Genomic DNA, 27887 nt, shown 5'->3' on the forward strand with positions numbered 1-27887 from the left:
AGCTGGGCTAGCACTACACAATGGAGGACTCTCTTGAGGATTTTTCAGACAATAATAGTTTAGGTCCTGAATATCGCTAGGCAGAATTATAATCTTGATGTGATGAATCAGAACATACCCCACCATTTGAGATTTAAGCTCACTACACATCAAAAATCAAAACTCTATTCTTTTTTTTCATATTTTGTAAAAATACAACTAGTATATCACTTTTTTTATTAAATCACAGAAGACCTGTATTAAAATTACAATAATAATTAAAATACCACAGACAAAGGCATTCTCAAAATAATTTCATTTAGAGTACAATAGTCTAAACTATAAAAAAAAATTACATTTACATTATTTTTTGTATGGCAGTTTGTTAGTTTGACAGAAAATAAACCATTCCCTTTATTTGTTAACTCAAATTTCTGTTATTAAAAAAATATATCAAAACAAATGCTGCAATTACATTTTTTCATTTTCATAGCTTATTCACTTTTATCCTAGCAGCATTATTTATTTTAAAGTGAGCCAAACAAAATAATTGGACGTGTTTACAAAATGTTTTTGGCAATGGCATTCAAGGTTCGAATTGTGCTGACATCGGCAACTTTGAGGGAATATTCAGGGGCAGATAATGAGGCTCCCATTTTCACATTTGAATTTCTAAAAAAGAAAAAAAAAAAGAATTATTTGTTTTGAACAGAACTGCTTCAAAATTTAACAAATTAAACATTAGCAAGTCTATTTCAGCATTTTATGAGACTTCCTCCTAAGAGGATCTACTTAACAAAGTTTAATGATGGAATAACTGAGTGGCAAAGGTTGTTTCTGTCGTAGTGTAAATGTTTGTATACAAGGCCGTTTTAATGAAAGCAGATTTAGGTTTCAAAATTAATATGGCATGTTCTCCAAGAATATTAGTAGAAATGCTGCAAGTAAGCTACAGTATATTTACACATACAATCATCCTTCATTATCCATTTCAAATTGGGTTTTGAAAAACAGCACAGACCATCAAAAAAAGAACCAATTTCTCCAAATATAAATGAAATACTCTAACATACCACATAACCCTCACCATCGACTTATCCATGGTTATAAAACAATTCATTCATCAGTTACCTAATTAAATTACTGTTAAAGAGGACATGGAAATGCTTCTGCACATTAGCCAAAGTTCAGTATACCATAAAAAAAGAGTTTTCATCACTTTCATGCAGATGGTCCTCATGGATGACACTGCAGTTGTGACCCGCTGGGCTGGCTACTTTGAGCAGCTGTTCAAAGCTGATCCTCCAGCTAGGACGTTGGAGATCTCTGGGTCCACAGTTCTTGAGGCTGATCCTCCAATTAGCTGTGAACCACCCAATCTCACTGAGATTGCACAGATGGTGAACCAACTGGGGAGGGGGAAGGCTGCAGGGATCTGTGGTATCCGGGGTGAACTTCTCCAGGCTGGTAGTAAGGATGTCCTCCTGGTATTGCAAGCAATCTCTGCTTCCATTTGGGAGGCTGGCATCATCCCAACTGACTGGAAAACGGGACTTGTCGTCCCTATCTGGAAAGGGAAGGGTGATCAACTGGAATACAGGGATTACAAGATCAACTACAGGGGGATAACACTGCTCTTGGTGCCGGGTAAGGTCCTTGCTAGGGTCATCCTCAATAGGATCCGTGATCACTTGCTCACCTACCAGCAACCAGAACAGTCTGGTTTTACGACTAAGAAGTAGGTACCATCAACCGCATCTTGGCACTGAGGGTTCTCATGGAGCGCAAACGCGTTTCTTTGCAGCCTTTGTCGATTTTCGCAAAGCGTTCGGCTCAGTTGATCGAGCTGCCTTGTGGGACATCCTGAGGGTTCGCGGGATCCCCTCGAGATTGCTGGATATCATGGCCGGCCTATATACTGGTACTGTGCGTGCTGTGCACAGTGAAGGCAGAACCTCTGTGTTTTTCCCCAGTTGATTCTGGGGTTCGTCAGGAGTGTGTTCTTGCTCCTACTCTGCCCAATGCTTGTATGGACTGGGTGTTGGGCAAGGTTGTGGGGTCCAGCAGCTGTGGGGCATCTGTTGGTGAAGAAAGATTCACGGATCTTGACTTTGCTGACGATGCTGTGATCTTCATGGAGTCAATGGAGGCTCTGATCAGGACGCTCAAGAGACTGAGTGAGGAGTCTGAGTGTCTGGGCTTGCAAGTGTCCTGGATAAAAACCAAGATCCAGGCTTTTAATGACCTCTTGGGCACAGCCATCAGCAGTGTGTCTGTTTGTGGAGAGAGTGTTGACCTTGTTGATAGGTTTACTTAACTTTGCAGTGACATTCAGGTCTCTGGTGACTCTTATATATGAGTTAAGGGGGCTTGGACGTTCCCATTCACCCAGCCACAACTGACATTCAGACCCTGGGTCACATTCTCTACATAATGAACACTGTTTCTTTTAAACTTGTACATGGCAACGAAGTGATCACAGTTTATTCAAACTTCTGCACAAGGAAACTGCAAATAAACATTTTGCTATTTGCCATCTAGAGTGTAGCAAGGTACACATGAAACCACTTGTACCTTAATTACACTTGCTTTGCTGTTTTATTCATTTATTTTGTTTGCTTCCTCCCCTGGATGTCTTCTTTTGCTTGCTCACTCTCTCTTTCTCTCAGCCGAGTCTCTCCTTTCATACTTTAGAACATCTAATGACTTGGGGTCTCATGTATAATGACGTGTGTGGAATTCGCACTAACACATGACATAAGCACAAAAACCGAAATGTGCTTACGCACAGAAAAATCCAGATGCGGGAATCTGTGCGTACTCCAACTTCCACGTTCTTCCGCTCCATAAATCCCAGTCAGTGTGAAAAGTAACGCTCTTGTACGTGCCTTCTGTCCCGCCCCCAACTCCTCCCAGAATTACACCTCTACGAATATGCAAATCAATATAAATCGCCCTTAAGCTCAGCCTTCTGTGAAAAGACAATGGAAAAATCAAGAGGGAAAATGGAAGAAGCACGTTAAATGCTTTGTTTTGTATATGATTTTTGATCTATGTGTGTGAATCACTACATGCTTCCGCTTTCTCTTTCTCTGACAGGACACAGAATCCATTACATTCGTGATATTACAGCTCTCTCAATAATTAAAATACTGAGATGTATACGTGATATCTTTTTCATGATGATAGGAGTTAAAGCCCATTATCAAACAGGGGAACACAGTGCGTGATTGTGCGCGACCTTTGATAAAATTATTGTAGCAGTACTGTCTCTTTCAAACGTACCAACCCCGAATTCCTGTGCTTACTTTTCTTTCTCCAAATACCCAATCGCCAGACAATCAGCTCTGTAATAGACATTAAGCTATCTGTACGCTTACAACAACGATTCTTGAAAACTTTTAAAGGAACTTTGAAATATCTTTGTAGTACAAGTTTAATTATTCTATCCATCTATCCTTCCAGGGTCGCGTCAGCCCCAGAAAGAATACAGCACAAGGTAGGATCAATCCGTGAACTATCTAGCACTGCAGAACCGTGTCCTCACATGTTTAATTATTAACAATACAGATTATTTAAATGAAGTTAAAGTTTTATCTATATAATATAATCAACATATTTTGCTGCATTTCATCTTAAAAATGATATCGTCATCATATGTAAATACGCGCTTTATAAAGTGGCGCAGGTTGTGCTATATTATAACTGCAGTGCAAGTTTACATTGGGGTAATTGTACTTATAAGTACAAACAGTACTACAAGGAGCAACTGATGGACTGATTGACTGTTTCTGAACTGTGAGGTCCGTACAGGAAAGGCTTTGAAACATTTTGCCGTGGCTGAGGCAGGGTGTGCTTGATGCTGTATACCAGGGGTGGAAAATGTCGGTCCTGGAGAGCCACAGTGGCTACAGGTTTTCATTCCAACCCAATTGCTTCATTAGAAACCAATCCTTGCCAGTCTCTGACCTTATTTAATTTTATGGCTTGTTAGTCTGCAATGTAAGGTTCTTATATTGTAGATTTTTTCCTTTCCAAAGATATCCTCTAAGTGATTTGAAGCCTAAAACTGATAATTTTCAGTCTGTCACATTTTTCTATTAAGTGTTTTATTAAATCAAACAGTGCATGATGAACACACACAGATGTAAATGGAAGTAACCTAGATGGAGAACTGCTGGCTGCTTTGTCATTTACATCTTTTTGCTAATAAGGAGCAATTAAAACAGTGAATGCAGCTGTTTAGGACTGAAATAATCAATTAAGGTTGGGGACCCTTAACAAGCAAGCAAGACCACTAAAATGAAGAATCAAAATGTCACTTAAGCAATACGTGCTTCATCAGCAATAACTGATGGTTGGAACAAAAACCTGCAGCCACTGTGGCCCTCCAGGACCGACATTGCCCACCGCTGCTGTATACCGATAATTCTCTTTCTGATCAGCTGCTGATGTGATTTCCCACTCAGATACAGTGATATAAATACTCCAAGTGGTGCATTGAGAGTAATATGGAAAAAGATGATCCGCTGTGGCAACCCTTAACGGAAGCAGCTGAAAGAAGAAAAAAAGGTGCAGTGAGAGTAACAACGCTAAAGCAGTTATGGTATTTGGAATACTACTGCTATTCCCTGGACCATTATATTGTTACAAGTTAATTACGATCAGATGCATTACACTAATAAATAATATGTGATTAGTTTCAGTGTATTTATAAAGCCGCGGCAGGAATGTGGCTCTAAGAAATAAAGATAAACCACACAGGAACAGTAGCACTGCTTTGATGCTGGGTGCCGCCAGTCTGCAAAACCGAGTGGAGAACTTGCGTTACGACATGGTATGAGGTACCGTGGAAAAGTGCGTGGCTTTACACCAAGTGTAGGTTTTATACATTGCGATATGAACGTGGAAAAGTTCTTACGCAACATTTCTGTGCGTGCGCACCATTTATGCATGAGGCCCCTGGTCACTACAATGAAGAGATGTGAGAATCCCCAATGCTTCACAGGCTACCAAGCTTAAAGCTTAATGTATAATGAGCAGGGTGCGTGCCTGGAAAACAACCAGAGACACCAACTTGTAGAAATGTGTCACTGTTAGACATATGGAACAATTAGACGTACTGGATTCAGAAGAGTTGACTTTTATGCTGTAATCTTATTCATATTTACTCTGAAAAAGTCTGCCTGCTCTTGTATATTTATGGCAATGCTTCACAGTTTAGAATTATTTCAAAATAAAGCACTCTTCATTAAAACAGGGTGCACCTGTTGTCCCAAACTTATGTGCAACTGCTAATCTTCCCTCAAAGTGCAAAACACAAGCTGCCATCAATTTGTTTTTTTTTGTTTTTTTTATTAAATTCAGGTGCTTATTTGTATCAAACTCGCAAGAAACCACAACCTGAAACAATAAACATATTTGTATAATTTAACAATAACATATTGAGACAGGTATTGAATCCACCAAATAAATAATATTTAATGTAATAAATGTAATAATCCAATCTAAAATAAATCAAGTCACATCAGTTAATTGGTTAATAATGGAATGCTAATTCTGTGGAATACATAGAAACAAGGTATATAAACAGGTTCTTATAACAAGGAAATTATACTAAGTCAGAAGGGAAACGCTGGGTCTGATGTAGTAAATAATTTGCACTATGAACTGTGTCAGTTAGAATGCTATGAAATCACATTGACTCACCTTCATACTAGCTTTCAAGAAGGAACATTTCGATCAGGATTATAAGATTGTACATGTGGATTAAATCTGGATGAAATGATACTAGCATCATTTGATTTGAATCCGATTTTGCATTATAAATATTTCTATTAGGAGAGGGCTGTCACAATTTGCTGTAGTGTCTGTATAGCAATGCTGGGTATGCTTGCCACATACCAGTTTACACTAAATGTCTACCAATTAAGTGTCAAGTATTACTTTTACCTTATAGACATTTTCCTTTATTGTTACAAAAATATGTTTAAAATAAAAGCTAAATTAAGAAAAGCAAAGTTTAATAGGGTTATTTGGGAATGTAGTCAAGGCAGAAAATATTGGTCATAGAAACAAAGGTGAAAGAGGAATTAACCAGATTTACTCTAATAAAAGCCCTTCAGATTATCTGACCTAACATTAAAACTATTAACCTAATATTAAACAGGAGTCCAAAAAGTTTGATTTGCGTTTATGTTTTCACTCAAAGTTTGGGAAATGTTGTAATAATGAAATTTCAAGAGGCTCTTACAAAAAATAAATAAATACACAAGTTAACTGATAAACAAGGAAAGTGAAAACAGCAACAGCAAAAAAGAAGTGCAAAGTCTATAATTCCAAAAGGCACTTTCCCACCACAGGAACTCTTCTCAGGAACCAGAGACCTTTTAGAACCTCTGTAACTTTTAAAGCATTCTTACTGCAAGAACTTGGGCCATTTGTAGTTCCTGGTAATTTGTTCTAGGTACGTTAGCTCCTACCCTAGGGTATGTACTTTTCGTTAAACTAGGAACTATCATGGGTGGGGCTTGGGTGATGAATTGTGCTGAATGGATCACCATAAGCACTAGCACAGTTTTACAAATCTGTTAGTAGTTTAAAATTTGGAGAGTTATTGTTGAAGATGGAGGGCCGCTCTTCGCACTGCAACACTCTACATAGCCACCTCCATGGTGCTCTGCATAATGCACTGCACCGAAGCAATAATCATCCTTGTGAAGTCATAATTGCATCAAAGCAATAAGGTGGAGGGATCCCCCATGAACTCACAAAAGCACTTCACCTTTCACTGCATCACTCTTCTTTGAACGTCACATAATTCGCATAAAGGTTACGGTTTGTCTTGTACAGTGGAAACACAGCACATAAAAGTAGTCAGGGATCACAAGTGGCCCAGGACCCACATTGTATAGTAACTCACTGATCCCTGAAAACAAATTCCCCGTGGTGGGAAAGCACCTAATGATGACCGAATAAGAGGAGACTGTCTTGATGTATATTGGTATAGTGCAGAGATTCTCAGTACTGGGGGATCCCTGTGGCTGCAGGTTTTTGTTCCAAGCAGATTCCTAATCAGTGACAACACCTGATAGCACTGATCTCATTTAATTAGCTGGTATTAATTTATCTTTTATTTTACATTCAGAAAAGCACAGCAGCATGATTTTTACATTTATAAGAAACTTAGAAATATTTCTGTTTTTGCTATGGATTTAAATGCTTAACTCTCTTTTTATTGTATTTCACCCCTTCTCTGTGCAGTTTGCTCCCTTCATTGAATCTTAATAATGACAATTAAAAACAAGCCGAGCAGAAAACAAAGCAAACAACACTCAATCGTGAAATGCTGCAACTACTTTAGCATCAGCCCCACAAAGTAGTAAATAACGGATTAAGCAATTAGAACACCTAGAAAAGTAGAATGACAATCAACATGAAAATACTGTTAAAAAGAAAAAAAATGATATACCTGCTTAGTACATTTTCATACTTTTTTTTTTTAACCAAACTTAGTTTTCTAATTTGTATATTGTTCCCAAAACAGGGAATCTGGGAAACAACAGTTCACTTAATTAGCCCAGGAGTCCAATTAAAAATAGAGGCTGGTTGGAACAAAACCCTGCAGCCACAGGGGTCGCCCAGGATGGAGTTTGAGAACCCCTGGTATAGTGTAAACTATCAATTGTTACAAGACATAATGTGGACTACATGAAGTTGTGCTCAGAAGTTTATATACACTCATCATGTACATTAATGTCATGGTAATTGTGGACTTTTCTGTGGTGGAATGATTGTATAACATGCATCGTTAATGACTCAACAAGAATTTGGTGCACAAGTTTGAATTTATTATGGATTTTCTAAAATCTACAGAGAGTCAAAATTATAAATAGATTTAAATTTACTGTATAATGTATAATTTTGACCCTGTGTAGATTATAGAAAATCCATAATAAATATACACTTGTGCACCAAATTCTTGTTTTTTAGAGTCATTCCACCCCAGAAAAGGAACAGTTCAAAGAAATAACTGAAAGCCCATAATTACCATGACATTCATGTCCATGATTAGTGTAAGTAAACTTCAAACCACAACTGCATGTAAATTACTACATTATTGTAGTGTATATATGTGTCCTAAAACCATGGGATAAACCACAATACTTCATTTCTTTACAACTGCTGTTTTCATGTTATGTAGCACCATTAAAAAAAAAAAAACTAAATTATATTCAAATGCTTGGATTTACTAATCTTCTACCAAAGAAGAATGTATAAACAATTACATTATTATTGTGGTCAGTACTCGATACTCAATGTGTAGGACACAGACAGGTGAATTAAAAATTGACTGATTCAAATCGCAAGTATAACATGAAAAGGAAAAAAAGACCATCACCCACTCCAGTATATCATTCTGAACATATGCCAATACTGTACAATTAAAGAGCTTTAACTTTAAATTGTGTGATTTAAAGTCATTATTATGCAAAATATGTTGTTACTGTTAATTCTATTTACAAACAATGACTTCTTGGCAAACTTGTGCAAGATATAGTTCTGATTTTTATTACAATATCTAAAAAAATATTAGCTCTAGTAACAAAAATTCAGATGTGAGCATCAGTAGGCTTTGCGCCCTAGCAACCAAGTTACCAGAACTAATCTATAATATTTTAGTAATTATTTACCGCTCTGATGCTGATCTTTCTGATTATAAAATTGGTCATTACGGTAGCAACTGACAAGAAGAATTCACAATTAATTGCAGAATTATGGTATTTGAGTGTTCCTCTACCGTGCCTCTTTCTCTTGCACAATTTGGCTCAAAAACTAATCAGCATATCATCTCATAACACCTTTAAGCTGTAGACCATCCTCAAGAAATTGTGACATACAGGGACACAAACACACATCATCGAGATATCAATATTTTCCATATCAGTAGACCCCAAAATGTTGAGATCCATCAAAAACTGGAAAATGGTATTTTTTGACAAATCTAAAGCATTCGCTCTTCCCCCTTAGACAATAGGTTGTGGTGGTGGTTCGCAAAAAAGTGACTCATTATTATAATGTATTTAAAGCATGAAACAGAATCACTGTTAGGAAACCCTTATTTAAGAATGCTCAAAGTACTGCACATTGTTTAAATGCATTATTATAATTAATTTTCAAGCAAAAAATGTTTTAGTTGTTTTGTTTCAATTAAACTATAGGGAAGAGGTGTTTGTGAGAACATTAACTGAAAGAGGGAGAAGGAGTGAAAAAGGTACTATTCAGAGAACACTTAGGAATCTTTGATACTGGCATTAAAGTTTTTATTTAGTGATTATTTGTTATTTTTAAAATTATATAATCACATAGAACAAGATGTTATAATCTAGCACTAAATCAACTTATTTAACAAAAAATAGTATTTATGAGGCCTACATGAAAGCTGGTGAATGTGTATTTTTGTCCCTACCCTGCAGTTGTTAGGGTAGTGTCTTACCTGAACTTCATGGAAGATTCTTTACTACAGCGAGCAGAACAGTGAAATTCTTGAGCACCCGAACCTTCCAATATTCGCTGTAGATTCCTTTCCGTAATCCCTCCTCCTTTTAAAATTAAACAGCAGTTAAAACATTGAAAATATAGTACATTATAAAAAACAGCGTTGCAGGTAGCAACTTACCAGGCATTACAATTATTCTTCCTTTAGCCTATTAAAAGAAAAACGTTTTCAAAATTAGGGTTTTTATGATAATTATTTTTTCAAAGATCTCTAGGTAAGCAGTCAGTATACAATAATGCCATCTAATGGTAGATAAATAAAACTGAAGCTTTCCTTTTTTAAATAAAGTAACAGCACCTACTGTACCTGCTCTACTAATCGCTTTATTAGAGGAAGACCCTCTAAAGCAGTCGCATCACAGCCACTTGTCAGTACTCTTTCAAAGCCAAGTGAGATGAGCGTCTCTGTGGCAACCACTGGGTCATGCACCATATCAAATGCTGAAAAATAAATACAAAGCCAAAGCAATGAAATACTATTCTAATAAACTGAGTGTGAAAACCAAACAGCTTTAATCCAATGTACTAAAATGTATGAAGAAGAGGTAGCTCTATCATTGTGTGCCTGGTCTTACATTAATACCAAGAAAGAATATTTAAAAAAATAACACACAAGGAACACAAGCAGTGAATGAACAAAGCACAAAATAAGATAAACAATTAGCAGAACTGCCATCCCTCTGAGACTTAATTACAGGTGGTGATCTCTGTCTATTAGGTGGTGTAATTTGTCTAATCTAACTTTAGGGAAGTTTAATAAAAAGTATTAACACTGGTGATGCATATTACTTAAAACAAATGTTATTCTGCTGTTTTAACTCTACTTTGGTTTGAAACAGAGTGAAAAAAGGGGATATTTCTTAGCATTGCTTCAAAAATGTAGTCATTAAATTGTCAAATATGAGTAATTTGTGGATACTCTTAAAACATGATCACTCTGATGCTTTACTCTATGTATGCCTTTGCTGTCTGCCCCAGCAATTACATCCAAGTGCATTAGATTTTTAAAATGTCCGTTTGTTGTTATTAATTTAAGTAGTTACAACTTGTAGTCATAATTTGTTATTTACAGACTACCAATTACAATGTTATCTTAAAAAAAACTGCACTCTTTGTTTAAATATAAAAAGTATCTTATACTTCTGCATATTTGATATGCTACTGTTTGTGGGGAACTGATGATATAAATTAAAACACAAAATTGCACTGCTTGCTGACATGCTTAAAATAAAAATGGCAATGTTTTTACATAAAAATATATTTAAAATCAACCACAATAATACTTAAGTCCCCAGCACCGCCGCTTCCCCCAAACCCATCCCTCATGCCAGTATCATTTGTTTACCATCAAAATGTTTTTGTTACCAATTCATAGCACACATACAAGTCATAATCCCGTTTAGCATTGTCCATTTTTCTTCATCAACCTCACCAATGCCATTTAATTTTTCCTTTCCTGTAGTTAGACCCACCTCTGTTCAAATGATCCTACTCTCCACCAGGTCACCCATCACAAAGAATGCATGACATTTTAAATTACTCATGTTTATTATTTATAAGGAAAGTTTAAAATAAACATTCATTTGTAAAACTCATCTTAATTACTACCCCGTCATAACCAATAATATTGTAACCAAAATTAATTGAAGTAGACAAAAACATGTGATAAAAATTGAATATACATACCCCTGTGAAAGGTAACAGGCAGAGGACGAGAAATAGCTGGAACATAAAAAAAAAAAAAAAAGAATTTTTTTTTCTTTATCAACTTGTGACTGGATTAACGTAATTTGTTTCTTTTTTTTGTTTTTTTTATATAAATGGTCCTCCTGTCTGACAGTAACAAGTTTAAAACATTGCTACCAGAGATCTGGGAGAGACTAAAATTATGAGAACTTCTTCCTCAACTATCCTGCCCATTTGCATTGTATTATATTCAAAATACCTCTTCCGATTTTACAAAGCTGTCAATTTCAACAAATGAGATTACTTGTTACTATTATGTGCATTTTACAGACCTGTCTGACTTCTGAGATCCATTGAGCTCTGTCTGCTCATCAATACCAAGATCTGTTTTGCAACTCTCAGTAAAGTTATTCAGCTTTGTGGCTTCTACTCTATAGAGCTTTGTTTGTGTAGCTACTAAAAGACTCACTATTTCTCTCTTTCATTCTGATTAATTTGATCATAACTGTATTTTAATTTTTCATTTTACTAATCTGTTGTTCTTACTATTTGTATACTTCATGCATTTAACTGAAACTATATGGACTGATTAAAGTTAGTTGCACAGATTAGACACATTTTAGAATTTCAACAGGCATGTGATTTTAGTGTGCCTTCACATTTCTATTTAAAATAAATAACAATCATAATAACAAACAGAGATTAATATTTTGTTATTGTTTTCCATTAATTTCTTGAACCAAATACTGTTTGTACCCAAAAGCTCCATGCTGAGTTCTGCATCAATCCGTCCATCCTCGGTCAGGGCACCAAAAACAAGTCCATCAGCACCATTGCTCTTGCACAAGTGGATGTCAGTTTTCATTACTTCTAACTCACGGTCAGAGTATAAGAAGTCTCCACCTCTTGGCCGGATCATGGTGAATACTGGGATCTGAACATATTGCTTCACCACTTGCAGGAGACCTGAGGTAATAAGGTAAGGAAAGAATTAAAATTTACAAGCTTTTAATAAACATTTACAAAAATACATTATTGTACATAAAATATTAAACAAATGCTTCAAAAGCCTTAATCTTACATTTGTTCTTCTTAATATGCATTAAAATTAATTTCTATTTGCATGCAAAAATGGAAAGCTAACAGTGCAAGTGCTTCCAGACACATATTAGGCATGTTTTCAAATTGTGCCCTATGTGTGTAATTAAAACGATCTCTTCTACATTATTTAGTTGCCAAAATGTATTTCATCTCAATATTTAAAAGGTCAAATATTACTTTTAAAAGAATCATTTATTGTAATAATAACTATTTTCACTTTCAGAAAATCTTTGATGAGCTGTACTCACTCTCTGACACTCCATCTTTATGGTGATTTACAGAAATCACTGCAGAGCTTTCCACAATTACTTTGAAATTCACATTTTGCTTTCATTTCTAATGATAAGAAAGAAGGTAAAGGACAGAAGGTAAAGAACAATCCTTCCTCCAACTGTGTTTTTAGTAATTATAGCGTAAATGCAGAATATACTGTGGAAATATTTACATGTATTCTCATCTTAAAAGACAACATAAACACATCACCTAAACTTTGAGATTTGTATAGTAAACAACAGTAACCCTCAACTCACCACTTCATTTTCTGAACAGTGTGCCTTTTATTTCATTTGTTACAGTGCTTGACAACAAATTATCAAAAAAAAAAAAAAAGAATATTGGTACAGCTTATTTATTCCCCAAATTAAGCTTCATCATCATTCTGAAACAGAAAATCGGTGAAACTATTTTCTAAAGAGTCCACACTTAACTTTACCCTGCAAAGATTTTTAATATTTTGTTACTGTGCAAATGAAAATTAAAACATATCCATGCCAAAGGAGAATGTCACCATGAAAACTAAGAGGTCAACACTAAGATATTGTGAGAGAATCTCAAAGAAGCTCAGTCATGCTGAAAAGTATAAACAATGGAGTTTAAAGATTCCAGAAGCAGTCAGCTACAGCAACAGAAAACTAACAGAATTTACATCCACCTACATTCTTCCAAGAGCTAAGGAACTGGAGAAGAATGATACCAGTATCCTACCAAAACTACTAACTTATATAATGGAGGCAGAAGAACCTGACCAGCTGGTAGTAATCTGTATAGTACTTCATGGATAAAGCCTGCCTGGGTGAATAGCTAGATTGTGGCCTCTCCTGAAAACACCAAAGCATAGTTTCATGAAACAGGTTTGGCCCAAGCATACAAACTGCTATGCCTTTGGTAATAACTTGTGAAAAATAAAATATCTCTTTCAAGATACATGATGGTGGAAGAGTCATATTTGGAGATGCTTGTTAAGGAAGGCTGCACATTTTTTGAATGAAGAAAATGCCAAATAATACTGAGGAGAACCTATTTTGGCCTTCTGATTTATTGCAGTGGGGTGAAATTGTCAAATAATCAATAGGAAAACAAACAGCTAGATAAATAGTAGCTCTGCCTTATAACTTGAAGTAAATAAGAACAGGAAGCATAATATCATTGAAACATCCAAACTTGAATGCAAGTTTAATATTGTTGGTTGGGGCTAAATACTTAAAAAGAAAAAGTATGTTTTCCTTGATTATGAGTTAGCAGAAAAATATATGGTTACTGTAAAAGGTAAGCACAGCAATACAGAGGTTATCACAGATACACTAAAACTCTAGGAGACTACGTTTGCATCCTGGTTGGTCATTGTCTGTTAGGAGTTTACAAATTCTTCTAATTTCTGCAAGGGGTATGGATAGATGGCAGAACAGCATCTGCAAATATTTATGTTGGATGAGCGATGACATATGTTTCTTGATGCATATCACTAAGTGTCTTGTGATATGCTCAAGATGTTCATTGACCCATTTAAGTGCAGTGAATTTGCTCTTCATAGATAAAGTTCCTCAGTCACAAAGAACTTACCAATACTGGGTGTGATACCACCCTCCAATAGACTGGAACAAAGCTCAATCCGGCTTGCACCTGAAGGGTCAAAACAAAAACACAGTTAAACTTAATTCAAACTGGGGCAAAAAGACCGTACACACAAATAGCATTACTGATTGCATACCTCGGTTATGTTACAAAGTCAGCCAACAGTGGGATGTGAGCCAGCAACCTTAAAGCTTCCAGAACAAATCAAGTGCATGTTTGTTTTCTAATTTAATTCTAAGCAACCAAATATATCAATGATTAATTTTACTGATACTAGAAAAAAAAATATTTAGGATAAACAAAACATCTAAACAGACAGATTTTTCATTATGACCCTGAACTATAGTAGAGTCTTACATTATTAAAAAAGCAATATATTATGATTCAAACAAAAAAATGTTGCTTGGCTATGTTACATAAGTTCTAAAATTTGTAGAACAACGATTCATAGTGTTTACTAGACTTCATAGGCTATTTAAAAGTCATCAGGAGATCACAGGAATGTATAAACTAAATTATAATGTTGGTGCCAGTAAAAGGCAGGCAAAAAGAACAAACAGTCGTAACAGAATTTGTCTTGTTTTAGTATCACCTTTTACTCTGTGAGAATACACATCTATGGGTTACTTTTAAAACATCTGTAGTAAGTAGTGGCAAAAAACCTCTGTTGGAAATGTCTGCCCTCTATTCTGTGTCAAGTCTGTGCAGTTTAAACCTCTGGAATTTCAGGGAAAGACAAAAAGAAACTGACCAAGAGACCTAAAACTGAGCAAATAAAAGCTAAAATTTCTGTTATTAAATCAGGAGCTCAGTGGCATAAAGTAACCAAAACTTAATTAATATTACATTGTAAAGAGCATTGTGACAGCAGAGACAGGTAGAACACACTTAGACCACTGCAGGCATATGGCTCCATGAAATTTGAGAAGTACTGCTGTCTGAAAATCTTTCTGTCATTTTGACCATTGCATCACTAGATGGCATAACAAAAGTAGTTAAGATTAACACTATAGTTTATGGATATACTAAAATGCTGTGGCTATGTTCTATCATGGTATTTATTTGAATTTCCAATTAGACAGTAATGTTACCATCCTTTAGTTATTTGCATTTGCAGTCAGAAGGTGAATGCTATTTAGCTTGTCCATGCTTCTCTGGTGTGGATAGGCACATTTACTGATCAGGACGTTTGCAGTACTGATATCTGCATTTCCTGTGCTTCTTCATTATGAACTCTCTTAATGGTAGGTCTTTCCAGCTCCTTTTGGAGGGGTGTGACACACCATTTACTTCAAATGCATATCTTGCAGAGATCGCAGACATAGAATCTGCTACAACATATATTTTACTTTTAACACTATTCCATTCATACCTTTGAATGCCAGTGTATAATCTGATGTTACAGAAAGGTTTTTCCCTTGTGACGGGTTATATTTATTTTTAACATCTGCAGTGTGCTTTCTGCACATGCGACGAACATTTATATCTTTAATAGGGTTTTTTTTTTGGACATCTTCCGACTGTAGACAGCTCCCCGTAATTTCTCCCTCTCTCTCTCTCTCTCCATTGGACCAGGTTCACAAGAGCACCATTACTTACTGCAACTCAAAATCCCTGTCACCGCTTTGATCGTTGCCATCATGAGGCATTGGATTGATTTAGAACTGTGACACTCAGTGAGCCTCCTAATGGTCTCCTCCTAGTTTTAAGCAAAATTCACTTGTGGTTGTTTTTCAGATGTAAATGTTACATGGCTGGCTCAGCAAAAATAGAACAGAATAGGAAGCAGTGAGTAAATTTCATTAATTAAATTAATAAGCAAAAAGCTACAGGCCTTTAAAGGAATGAAGAGAGGCTGTCAGATATGGGGGTGCTTTTAAGTGCATGATGGAAATTTACAGCAGATCAATAAGTGAATAGCTGACAGAACTGTTCAATTTATATCCCCTTTTTAAAGGTTAAACATTCACCCACAAGCTGAGAGCTAATCCACTTTCAAACAGTTTTTGAAATATACATGTTACAGTTGAGGAGCTTCAGGAAAATGATGGCTCAGATAATAACAATTTCATCATTTACAAAACAATAGTGCTATTCAAGAAAAGAAAAAAGAAAACAACCTGGAAATGAAAATTCAATCAAATCAAAAGCACTAATGCCAAAACACAGGGACAAAGATGTTAGAAGTAAATTTTGATTAAATGGTAAAATGTTTTTTCTGCAGCACTCACATGGTATAAATTATGTTTTTTTCAAATTTTTAATTTAGTTGGACTGTTAGGCATAATTTATAATTGCTAAGATCACTTTTACGAATCAGTTTTGATTTGTGCAAATAGCCTGATTGCAATCCTTCCTTTATTACTGTCTTCAGTGTTTAAACCTATTTATATTTCCACATTATACCCCAACTTAAAAAAAACAAAAAAAACAAAAACATATACTGATTTTCATTTGTATGACAAAAGACAAATTCTTCTTCTTCTTTTGGCTGCTCATGTTAGGGGTCACCACAGCGGATCATCTTCTTCCATATCTTTCTGTCCTCTTCATCTTGCTCTGTGACACCCATCACCTGCATGTCCTCTCTCACCACATCCATAACCCTTCTCTTAGGTCTTCCTCTTTCTCTCTTCCCTGGCAGCTCTGTCCTTAGCATCCTTCTCCCAACATACCCAGCACCTCTCCTCTGCACATATCCAAACCAACACAATCTCGCCTCTCTGACTTTGTCTCCCAACCGTCCAACTTGAGCTGACCTTCTAATGTCCTCATTTCTAATCCTGTCCATCCTTGCCACACCCAGTGCAAATTTTAGCATCTTTAACTCTACCACCTCCAGCTCGGTCTCCTGCTTTCTGGTCAGTGCCACCGTCTCCAACCCATATAACATAGCTGGTCTCACTACCGTCCTGTAGACCTTCCCTTTCACTCTTGCTGATATCTGTCTGTCACAAATCACTAAAAGACAAATTGCACTACTTTAAAATTTGTGATGACGTTACCGCTTTAATGATGTGAAACAGTGCACCAGTGAAAAATAATTATCTTTTAATTCAGAAAAAATGTCTTCCAGTTAAACTTAAGAGAGAATTTTAAAATCTCTTTTGTGATAAAGGCATGAATTAATTAGTTCCAGAGAATTTACTGTACTCTACAGCAGTGGGTCCCAAACTCAGCCTTGGGGACCAACTGTGGCTGCAGTTTTTTGTTTCAACCAACTTTTGTTCTTAATTGGACTCCTAGCCTAATTAGGTGAGCTGTCATTTACCAAGTTTAGTAATTTTTTATTAAAAAAAAAAAAATGTACTAATATGTTATATGAGGATAATGTAGTTTTTTTTTTTTTTTATTTTTTAACAATATTTTCATCCTAATTTTCATTCTGCTTTCCCATGTATTTTGGCTTTTTAATCCAGTATTTAATAATTACTGGGTCTAATTCTGAAGAAGTTGCAGCCTTTCATCATTCAGTGTTGTCTGCCCAATAGTTTGCTCTGCCTGTTTTTAATTGTCATTATTATTATACAATGAAGGGCACAAACTGAAACTACATAGATAAATGGCAAAATTCTAGAAAACAACTAAAGAGGGCTAAGCATTTAAAGCTATAGCAAAAACAGAAAAATTTCTAAATGTCATAAATGTAAAGAAATTCTGCTTTCCTGAATGCAGAATAACAGAAGAGAAAAAGCACACTAGTTAAATAAATTAGATTAATTTTCATTAGTTATTATCAGTGATTGACTAAATTCTGCGACCACAATGGGTGCCCAGTAGGGTTTCATGTTATACTGGTACTGAAAAAAGTACCAAAACACTATTTTTATTTATTTATTTTTTTAAACAATACGGTCCTAGCATTTTGGGAACTTTGACATAAGTAGTAAACTGTAGCTTTAAAAGACCTTTTTCTCAGCTCTTGTTTTTCCACTCTGACGTTCTGTAGACTTTGTGCGGTACAAACCCTTCCCTTTCCCCTTCAATGCATTAGAGAATCATTTCTTAAATTATGGGTTGCCAAATGATTGTATAGTAAAATTACAAAATTTCATCCATGTGTGAATTCTGTGACAAGTGGATATACCTGCCGCTATTTATCGCACTTTTAATGAAGTAGTACACATCACAGAAACTTTTGTTTCTGTGGCACAAAAATATAATACGTTTTCCTCAATTCCCCTTTCACAGTCTATTACACAGTCAGTCTTAAGAGAATGACAGCAAAGATGCATACAAGAAAGGGACAATGAGGAGGAAGTAACAGATTAGCTCTTGAGGTGAAGAGACAGTGAAAACCAGGATGTATAAAAACTATTTCCAAACTCAATAAGAAAAATGTATTGTTATTGGCAAAGCTTATTTTAAAAACATTTTAAAAATGTTATTTCAGACAAGGTAAATAAGCTGCGTTGATTAAATACTTTTTTTTTTTAACTACTTTATTTCTAATCCAGCACCATATGTCAAATAACTAAGTTAAGTGACCTTTCATACTATCCTTTTAAAAATCCTCATATCCTCACGCTGCACCTCAGGAATTTCCTTTATCTTTACTAAATCTTCCACTAAGCAACATTAGTGGCAACGATATACCACAGGAATCTATTCCTGGTTTTGAATGCAACTGTTTTAGGTCCAAACCACTAGTGCTTCCCCGTGTATACCTGCGTTTCCTCTAGGTGCTCTAGTGTCTTTACACAGTTCAAAGACATGCAGGTTTGTTGGACTGACAATGCTAAAGTGGCTCTAGTGTCTGTTTGTGTGTATCTGTGTGTGTCTATGCTTGCTCGGAGAGTCACCAGCTGTTCCACCACCCTGCTCAGGATAAGCAGGTCTGGAAGGATGAAGTATTGCTTTAACAATACACTTGTTTCCCCACTTTTGTCTTTTAGTAATATTCATGTGAGAGAAATGCTTAAAAGGAAACAAATTTTACCTTTTTTTTCCATCAATATGGCCATTGTTATTCATCTCTTTATGACTATACTGTCATTACGATAATAATCCTCTTTTTGGGACCTAGTACAGTACTGATTTTCTTTTTTGGGTTCTCAGATTAAAAAGTAAAAAAATGTCTGCAATACAAAATTTAAAGGGGAACCAATGCATGTAGCAAGACAGTTATGTGCAATGTTGTGCAACAATTCCCTAAACCTTCCCCTACCCTTTGACACACTTAACTCTGCAGTGGACAAAGCACCATAAGCTCTCCCTTTTTCTCTTCAATGCACTGTGGACTCTGCTTGATGCACTAGAGAATTCAAACCACATGTTATAATAAAGTAGAGAGGCACAAGATTATATTGTGCAACACACATTTGTGCACTGCACCTGGTAGGCTTGCAATTGTGCTACATGGGGAGAATTGGGTTATGATGAATTATCCATTATTTTCTTTAGTACAATTTTGGTACTGAGATCCAAAGGTTGGTATTGATACCAAAGTCAAACTTTTAGTACCAATCCAACACTGCAAACAATAAGATGTGATAAATTCTTCACAACAAATGAAAGTACTTTAGAAGACACAATACCCATAGAAAACACAAAATTCTGGAATAATCTATATATCACACACCAAATTCCCATTATCCATCCATCCATTATCCAACCCGCTATATCCTAACTACAGGGTCACGGGGGTCTCCTGGAGCAAATCCCAGCCAACATAGGGCGCAAGGCAGGAAACAAACCCCAGGCAGGGCACCAGCCCACTGTAGAAGTTCCCATTATTTAATAGTTAAAACCATCCATCCATCCATTATCCAACATGCTATATCCTAACTACAGGGTCACGGGGGTCTGCTGGAGCCAATCCCAGCCAACACTGAGCGCAAGGCAGGAAGCAAACCCCGGGCAGGGTGTCAGCCCACCGCAGAAATTCCCATTATTTAATAGTTAAAACCATTGGTGAGGATTTCCATATTGCTTTTTTAAATAGTTGTGAAAACAAATTCCCCAAATCCTTTGATTTCTGAGTGCAATGTGGAAATATTGCATTGTTGCTATTTTAAATAGCTTACCCCTGTTAAACTTAAAAAGCAGATTACAGACGTTGTCAGTAATACAGCCAGGTTCAGAATGTTTTTATATATTATAGAAATGCTGTCTGAGTCCCCAAGACTGATTAATATCTCTTCTGAAATAGAAACAGGTGGGAGGTGAGGAAAGCTGGTCAGATTTCATTTAGCAAAGTTTCTGATTTGGAGAGATTGGAAAAATTATGCTAATGGGAGATTAAATTTGGAGTATATTTGTTCACAGGATGCAAAGACATTTATATACAAATCTCTAAATGATTTAATCCCATATGTTTTCCAAACATTAAAAACTGTATAAGTTCAAGAGGGTGGAAAAAGGTGGTTATCATGTAGAGGTGCCACAGATAAAAGCTTCTCTAACTTAAAAGTGGTTCCAACATTGATTCTATATTCTGAGTGAATGAAGGACAATTGGGTTGTTAGTATACTGGTGATACCTTGTATTTACTGGAGTACAAAGCAAGGAATATAAAGAAGTGCTGCAGGATTTAATTTCTATTGCAGACCAAGCTAGTGTGTGTTCATCTATTTGTGTCAATGTCCAGGTTTTTATAGCTTGTATATTTGCCTACCAGTAATAAAATTGGAAATTAGGTACAGCCATGCCGTCTTCTGCTTTAAAACACATTAGTTTGCTCTTAAAGTGTTATTTCCTGGTGACATTGTGGATTACACATGGGTCCAGAAGTCTCAGGTTAAATTTCTGTGCCTAGAATGTGGAGCTTGCACTTCCTCCTTGTGGCTGCATGAATTTTTCCCTCCTGCATCCTCAAATTGTGCGTTAGGCTAATTGGTCATTCCAAATTGTCCGCTTTGTGAGTGTCTGGAACATGTACATGAGTGGGCGCCGCGATGGACTGGCAACCTGCCCATTTCTTAATGGTTTCAAAACCCTGATGGAATTAATTGGATTAAGCTGGGTTAATTATTGTATTTGTAAATGTGTATAGCAGTATAAGCTAAAGAAAGGGAGTTATAAATTAAAAAGTAGTTTTAAAAAGTGGTATAAAAGGATGTCATTGTTAAGTGGTCAGTTTTCTGACTGTTAAGAGTGTAGAACTACTGGGCTATTTTTGAAGAAAGATACAGGCTCAAAACTTTAAAATATTTTTAAATTGCATGCATTGTTTTCATATTAATCTTGTTCAAGTTTGTGCCTGTCCTTGTAGTAATGGACATAATGCCTTACTGGGATACTAGTGCAGCTTTTTGGCACACGCAAGCAAGAAAGAAATCTTAACAGATAAAACTAAATCAGACACTAAAATTCTTCATCGATGATGCCTTAAGGCTTTTCACACAAAGTTAATTTTAAACAGCTTTCTTAAACTCTGGTGCAATTTCTCCAAAAGTCTAGTTTGTTTAAATAGATGTAAAACACACCAATCACACTCTGGTGTATTTAAAGCTATAGCAAAAACAGAAATATTTTTAAATGTCTTATAAATGTAAAAAAACACAACTTTACCAAAACCCTTAGGAAAGGGTGGTTTAGTGTGGTACCAAGCTAACCCTGGAGCAACTCACTTTAAGTATGAATGTGACACGACATGTGACTGACTACATGGAATACAATGCATTATGCGTGAAATTGTGAGTGGAGTGTTTTCTGTTGGTAATTGGGGGAAAATTACATTTATAGTACAATGAGTTGAGGTTTACCACAGAGCATTAAAAACAAAAGGCAAAAAAATAAATACAGGAACAAATGTAAGAATTCACATAAAGCAACTCACACAATTACTTGGCCCATTACAGTAGCACTGTGCACAAGTGATGTGTGCAGGTGGGAGATCCTCTCAATGTGCACACTACCTTTAACATGTTAGTCAGTGTTATTCAAGCATTCCAAATTAAACACTATTAACAGATACAGTGGGATGTAAAAGTTTGGGCAACCTTGTTAATAGTCATTATTTTCCTGTATAAATCGTTGGTTGTTACGATAAATGTCAGTTAAATATATCATATAGGAGACATGCACAGTGATATTTGAGAAGTGAAATGAAGTTTATTGGATTTACAGAAAGTGTGCAATAATTGTTCAAACAAAATCAGGCAGGTGGATAAATTTGGGCACCATTGTCATTTTATTGATTCCAAAACTTTTAGACTAATTATTGGAACTCTAATTGGCTTGGTAAGCTCAGTGACCCCTGACCTACATACACAGGTGAATCCTATAATGAGAAAGAGTATTTAAGGGGGTCAATTGTAAGTTTCCCTCCTCCTTTAATTTTCTCTGAAGAGTAGCAACATGGGGGTCACAAAACAACTCTCAAATGACCTGAAGACAAAGATTGTTCACCATCATGGTTTAGGGGAAGGATACAGAAAGCTGTCCCAGAGATTTAAGCTGTCTGTTTCCACAGTTAGGAACATATTGAGGAAATGGAAGACCACAGGCTCAGTTCAAGTTAAGACTCGAAGTGGCAGACCAAGAAAGATTTCGGATAGACAGAAGTGACGAATGGGGAGAACAGTCAGAGTCAACCCACAGACCAGCACCAAAGACCTACAACATCATCTTGCAGCAGATGGAGTCACTGTGCATCGTTGCAACCATTCGAAGCACTTTACACAAGGAGATGCTGTATCCGAGAGTGATGCAGAGGAAGCCTTTTCTCCGCCCACAGCACAAACAGAGCCGCTTGAGGTATGCTCAAGCACATTTGGACAAGCCAGCTTCATTTTGGAATAAGGTGCTGTGGACTGATGAAACTAAAATTGAGTTATTTGGGCATAACAAGGGGCGTTATGCATGGAGGAAAAAGAACACAGCATTCCAAGAAAAACACCTGCTACCTACAGTAAAATATGGTGGTGGTTCCATCATGCTGTGGTGCTGTGTGGCCAGTGCAGGGACTGGAAATCTTGTCAAAGTTGAGGGACGCATGGATTCCACTCAGTATCAGCAGATTCTGGAGACCAATGTCCAGGAATCAGTGACAAAGCTGAAGCTGCACCGGGGCTGGATCTTTCAACAAGACAACGACCCGAAACACTGCTCAAAATCCACTAAGGCATTCATGCAGAGGAACAAGTACAACGTTCTGGAATGGCCATCTCAGTCCCCAGACCTGAATATAATTGAAAATCTGTGGTGTGAGTTAAAGAGAGCTGTCCATGCTCGGAAGCCATCAAACCTGAATGAACTAGAGATGTTTTGTAAAGAGGAATGGTCCAAAATACCACAATCCAGACTCTCATTGGAACCTACAGGAAGCGTTTAGAGGCTGTAATTTCTGCAAAAGGCGGATCTACTAAATATTGATTTCATTTCTTTTTTGTGGTGCTCAAATTTATGCACCTGCCTGATTTTGTTTGAACAATTATTGCACACTTTCTGTAAATCCAATCTTCATTTCACTTCTCAAATATCACTGTGTGTGTCTCCTATATGATATGCAGTATTTAACTGACATTTTTTATCGTAACAACCAACGATTTATACAGGAAAATAATGACTATTAACAAGGTTGCCCAAACTTTTGCATTCCACTGTATGTAGAAGAGTTAGGTCAGTAGACAAGTGATTTGAGATAAACTAAATTAAAGTTGCATTCATATTGTTACTACTAGAGAATTAGTATGCAATATTATGCAATAAAATGAAAATTATGTGTTAAGTCTACTGTCATAAAACTGAAACATATAAGTGTATGCTTTCAGCAAAGCTTGTCTTCAGTTGTACACTTGTCTAACTGAAACTTCTCCTTTAGAACATAAACTTAGTAGCACATACATTTTCAAGTAATGTTCCAGTTAATAATTATGGAAAATGCATCTCTAACCTTCCATGATATATTTTCCCTGGTAAAAAAAAAAAAACCAATTCAATAAAAAACAAAATCCACCATATGACCATGGCATGTTTATTGTTATGTTTGGTTTGCATTATGAAACACAACCAAACTAACTGGAAATTGAAACAAAGTAACAAAATATTTCCCGATTTAGAACACAGCAAAGAGACCAAGTGTGAGCTTTTAAACTAGGATCAAACCAGGCCCACCAAAAAAACAATACAATCTGACATTCCAGCATTTCACTACATTTACTGTATATTTTCTTTCAGAATATAAAGTATGTCCTTTTGTGAAAAGACGCATTAATTAAAAAAAGAAAAAAGTCCTGCAACACATTTAGTTGCAGGGTGCAAGTATCACATCAAATTGGCTACTGTCATTTTGCAAGGAAAAGAAAAAAAATTCAAAACCAGGTCTACCAATATGCAATTTACCTCCCCTCTCCGCATTTATTGCAGATTCCACCGAGTCCACGCATACCTCCATTAGGAAGCCATCTGCCATTCCTACAGAGAACAAAAAGTGCATCAAATAAATAGATATACCAAATACAGAAATTTCTAGCTATCGTCAAGAAATTATGTTCAGTACCAAATAAAAAGACACTATTCTAGGAATGTCCAATTATTTTCCTGTTTGAGATTCTGGCTCTTTTTTCCTAGACACTTTTAAATTGTAGTTTGTTGTCAATATGGAATGTTCATGAACTTTGAAGTTTTTTTTGCCATTAACCAACACAAAAAAAAAAAAAACAACCTTAAATCATGCTCAAAGTGAAAACAAAATTGCACACATTTCTACATTAAATTATCAGCTATAAAATAACTAATGACATATTTATTTACTACTTTGGTGCTCTTTATATACAATACGCTAACCGTGGCTGTTCATTTGTCTGTCCAAGATTTTAAATCACCTGTAGCTCATAAACCATTTGAACTATTGACCTGAAATTTGGTACACATGTACTATGTGACGTCTACTATCCACTTTCAGGATGATGATTGACCTCCAAGGTTATTCCTCTTTTTATTTTATTGTAGAATCAACTCTCGGCAACGGCCAACAGGACGGCCGTGCGGTGCATGCTTACGGGTGCCATACTCATCCCTACCACCTTCGCCGTCACTTCCTCTACCTCTTCATATCTTAAATCATTCTTGAAGCAGATTGAAGACTTAAGTGCCAGTTTAAGTGGAAAGAAAAAAAAAAAAAGCAAACTAACTAATTGCAACACAAACACTGACTTGATTAGTTTTAATGCAAAAAGATACCGACAAAAGAAGAGAAGAAGCATGCTGCAAGAGTAGAAAAAAGATGCGCATCGACCTCTGAGCAAACAAATGCAGAGAAAGAGTATGAAAACTATGAATGCTCAAGCAACTGTAATCGTGCAGTGCACCGTTTCTGGTATAAATATAAATTCCATCTTTGTGCATATAAATTAGTTACTATAATACAGCCTCTATACTGTACAAACTGTACTCATTTTAGTAAGGTCTTTCACCAAAAATCCTTTCAAAATACTCGGAGTTCACCATTCACCCAGCCATTTCCAACTTCTTCCTTTCTTTACTGTAAACCCTTTATATTATTCAGGGTCATATGATTTGAGACACAAGGTGCAAGGCAGGAAGGAATAAGGTGCAAGTTCATCCCATTCAGATATTCACACCCACAGGAGGCTAATCAAAGCACCATGATGCTCCTACATTGATGGATTAAAAGCCGGAAGTCCTTATGACCGTCATCATCAAGTCCTTCCATGAGAACCCTAAATACAAAGAGGACTGTTTTCATTAATGTTAGGTAGAATTCCCAAAGGGGGCTGGGCGGTCTCATGGTCTGGAACCCCTGCAGATTTTATTTTTTTCTCTTCAGCCATTTGGAGTTTTTTTTTTTTTTTGTTTGTTTTTTCTGTCCTCCCTGGCCATCGGACCTTACTCTTATTCTATGTTAATTAGTGTTGTCTTATTTTAATTCTTACTTTGTCTTTTTTTTCCTCTTCATCATGTAAACCACTTTGAGCTACATTATTTGTATGAAAATGTGCTATCAAAATAAATGTTGTTGTTGTTGATGAGTTACTCTAGGATAGCTTCAGGATACTGCAGCAAAACTGGAGAACTCAGGTAAAAACCTAAGAGGAATATGCAAACTTCTGCCAGGCCAGAACTAAAGTCAGGACATGGCAAAATCAGAGTAACATAAAGGAACAACAACAATAAATAAATTAAAAAATTAACTCAAAAGGTAGCGATAGCGTGTGTGACCATTTTTCAAGTAGTGCTAACAGAGGCCAACAACCTAATATGTAAGTAAGCAAGGGTCATGATTTAAGAAACCTGAAAATTCAGATTGCAGTTAACTTTTTAAATTATATTGGAATTATAATTAATGTACCAAAAGTGCTTCATAAAACAATATTGACTGACTTTGACAAACACAAATTATAAGCTTTCACTGGAGTGGTATTTGATTGAGCTCAGTCAGTAACTATTCCATTTAGCACATTTTCATTTTGATACAGCAGTTAATGTTGCTACTGCACAACTCTGGAATACTGGGTATATTACCTGTGTCTGTACAGAAATTGCACATTATTTTTACTATCACATTCAAAAGGCACGGGTTTTATTAGGTTAATTGGGAGACCCACAATAAGTAAGAGTGGGTGGTTGTGCAAGTATGCACCTGTGATGGCTTGGCAAAATTCGTTCAGTACTGGTTCCCGCCTTGCCTCCAATACTGTTTGGATTGGCTCCATCTCCCTATGGCTCTAAGCTGGTTAAAATGCAAACAGATTTATATTTTCTCTGGGTGGCAGAGTGGTCATGGGGTAAGTGCCGTATCGTCACTTCTACCGTGTTTCAGGTTCAGACATTGGCACTGCCTTGCTGAGTTCTCATAATCCCCATGTATCTACTTTGGTTATTCTCCAGGTGCCCTAGTGTTCTTTTTGCATTTCAACGATATGCATAACTGACGAGTCTTGTGTCTGCACGTAAGTCCCTCTGGGTTAGACTGGCACCCCATGCAGAGACGGAGATGCAACCTGTGCTATCGGTATTGACAACCGCTCTCCATTATCGGGCATGCGGATCATAAAGTGGATGGTCATTCAAGTGAACGGCGTTATGGATTAAGAAGCGATATTCGCCGCTATCAGTAATGTCACTTGACACGCGCAGTGCATAGTGCTGAACGTTGTATCGCATGTAACTAAACTATTAAATAATATATTTACAGTAAACATATCAGAATGATTATCTTTTGCATGACTTGGTATGCCTTAAACACGTAGCAGTAGTGGAAAAAAACGTAAAGAAAACTGTACCATCACATAAAGAGGTATACGTGAAGCCGCCCCATGGTATCCTTATAAAGCAATTCTTCTATATTTAGCAAACGGCTCAGCTTGTCTAGAACGGGATATTAGAAAATAGATCCTCCGTCGACCCTAGACAAGCTTTAACGTCTATTCATATCCCAGCCCTGCTGAAGCAAATATTATCTTTACATATATTACGTGTACTTATAGTAATTGCCGTATACAACTCTGATTCTAAGAATGTTATCCAGCTGACAAAATGAGCAGGTCACCTCACAAGTAGTAATTTACCTGTTAACTTTTTTTGTTTTCTCCTGGGAATCCGACAAGGCTCCAGCCCCTTTCCCTCATCTACATTCTACCCGCCGATTCGATTGCTTGGATGAGCTTATCCACCAATGACACTTGGGCAACGAGGGGTTTATTATGAAGCCGACAAGGAAGCTGCCATGTTAGTCATGTGATGCGAGGGTCTTTTTCCGTTTAAAACGTGTATGTTGAATCAAAATAAAAATACATGAAATAAAC

At 36.3% G+C, this 27887-nt stretch overlaps 1 protein-coding gene across 1 annotated transcript; it reads right to left on the minus strand.

Annotated features, from left to right (window-relative positions):
• Positions 1-302: 302 nt before the first annotated feature.
• On the minus strand, positions 303-27822 carry cutc (cutC copper transporter homolog (E. coli)). The gene is made up of 9 exons (XM_039775067.1): positions 27651-27822; positions 24463-24534; positions 14164-14223; positions 11980-12189; positions 11224-11259; positions 9845-9978; positions 9659-9686; positions 9476-9581; positions 303-651 (listed from the first exon to the last, which is right to left on the minus strand). Exons 2-9 carry the CDS (start codon positions 24530-24532, stop codon positions 540-542), a joined length of 756 nt encoding a protein of 251 aa, XP_039631001.1. The 5' UTR covers positions 24533-24534; positions 27651-27822; the 3' UTR covers positions 303-539.
• Between the last annotated feature and the right edge of the window lie 65 nt (positions 27823-27887).

The sequence above is a fragment of the Polypterus senegalus genome, chromosome 1 (genome assembly GCF_016835505.1).
Source record: "Polypterus senegalus isolate Bchr_013 chromosome 1, ASM1683550v1, whole genome shotgun sequence".
Classification (NCBI taxonomy): Eukaryota; Metazoa; Chordata; class Cladistia; order Polypteriformes; family Polypteridae; genus Polypterus; species Polypterus senegalus.

Coding starts and splice junctions, on each gene's coding strand:
- cutc (XM_039775067.1), bottom strand. CDS start 24,532: ATGGCAGATGGCTTCCTAATGGAGGTATGCGTGGACTCGGTGGAATCT. Junction 9,979..11,223: donor GCCTGTTACCTTTCACAGGG/GTATGTATATTC, acceptor TTTATTTTTCAG/CATTTGATATGGTGCATGAC. Junction 9,687..9,844: donor TAAAGCGATTAGTAGAGCAG/GTACAGTAGGTG, acceptor TTCTTTTAATAG/GCTAAAGGAAGAATAATTGT.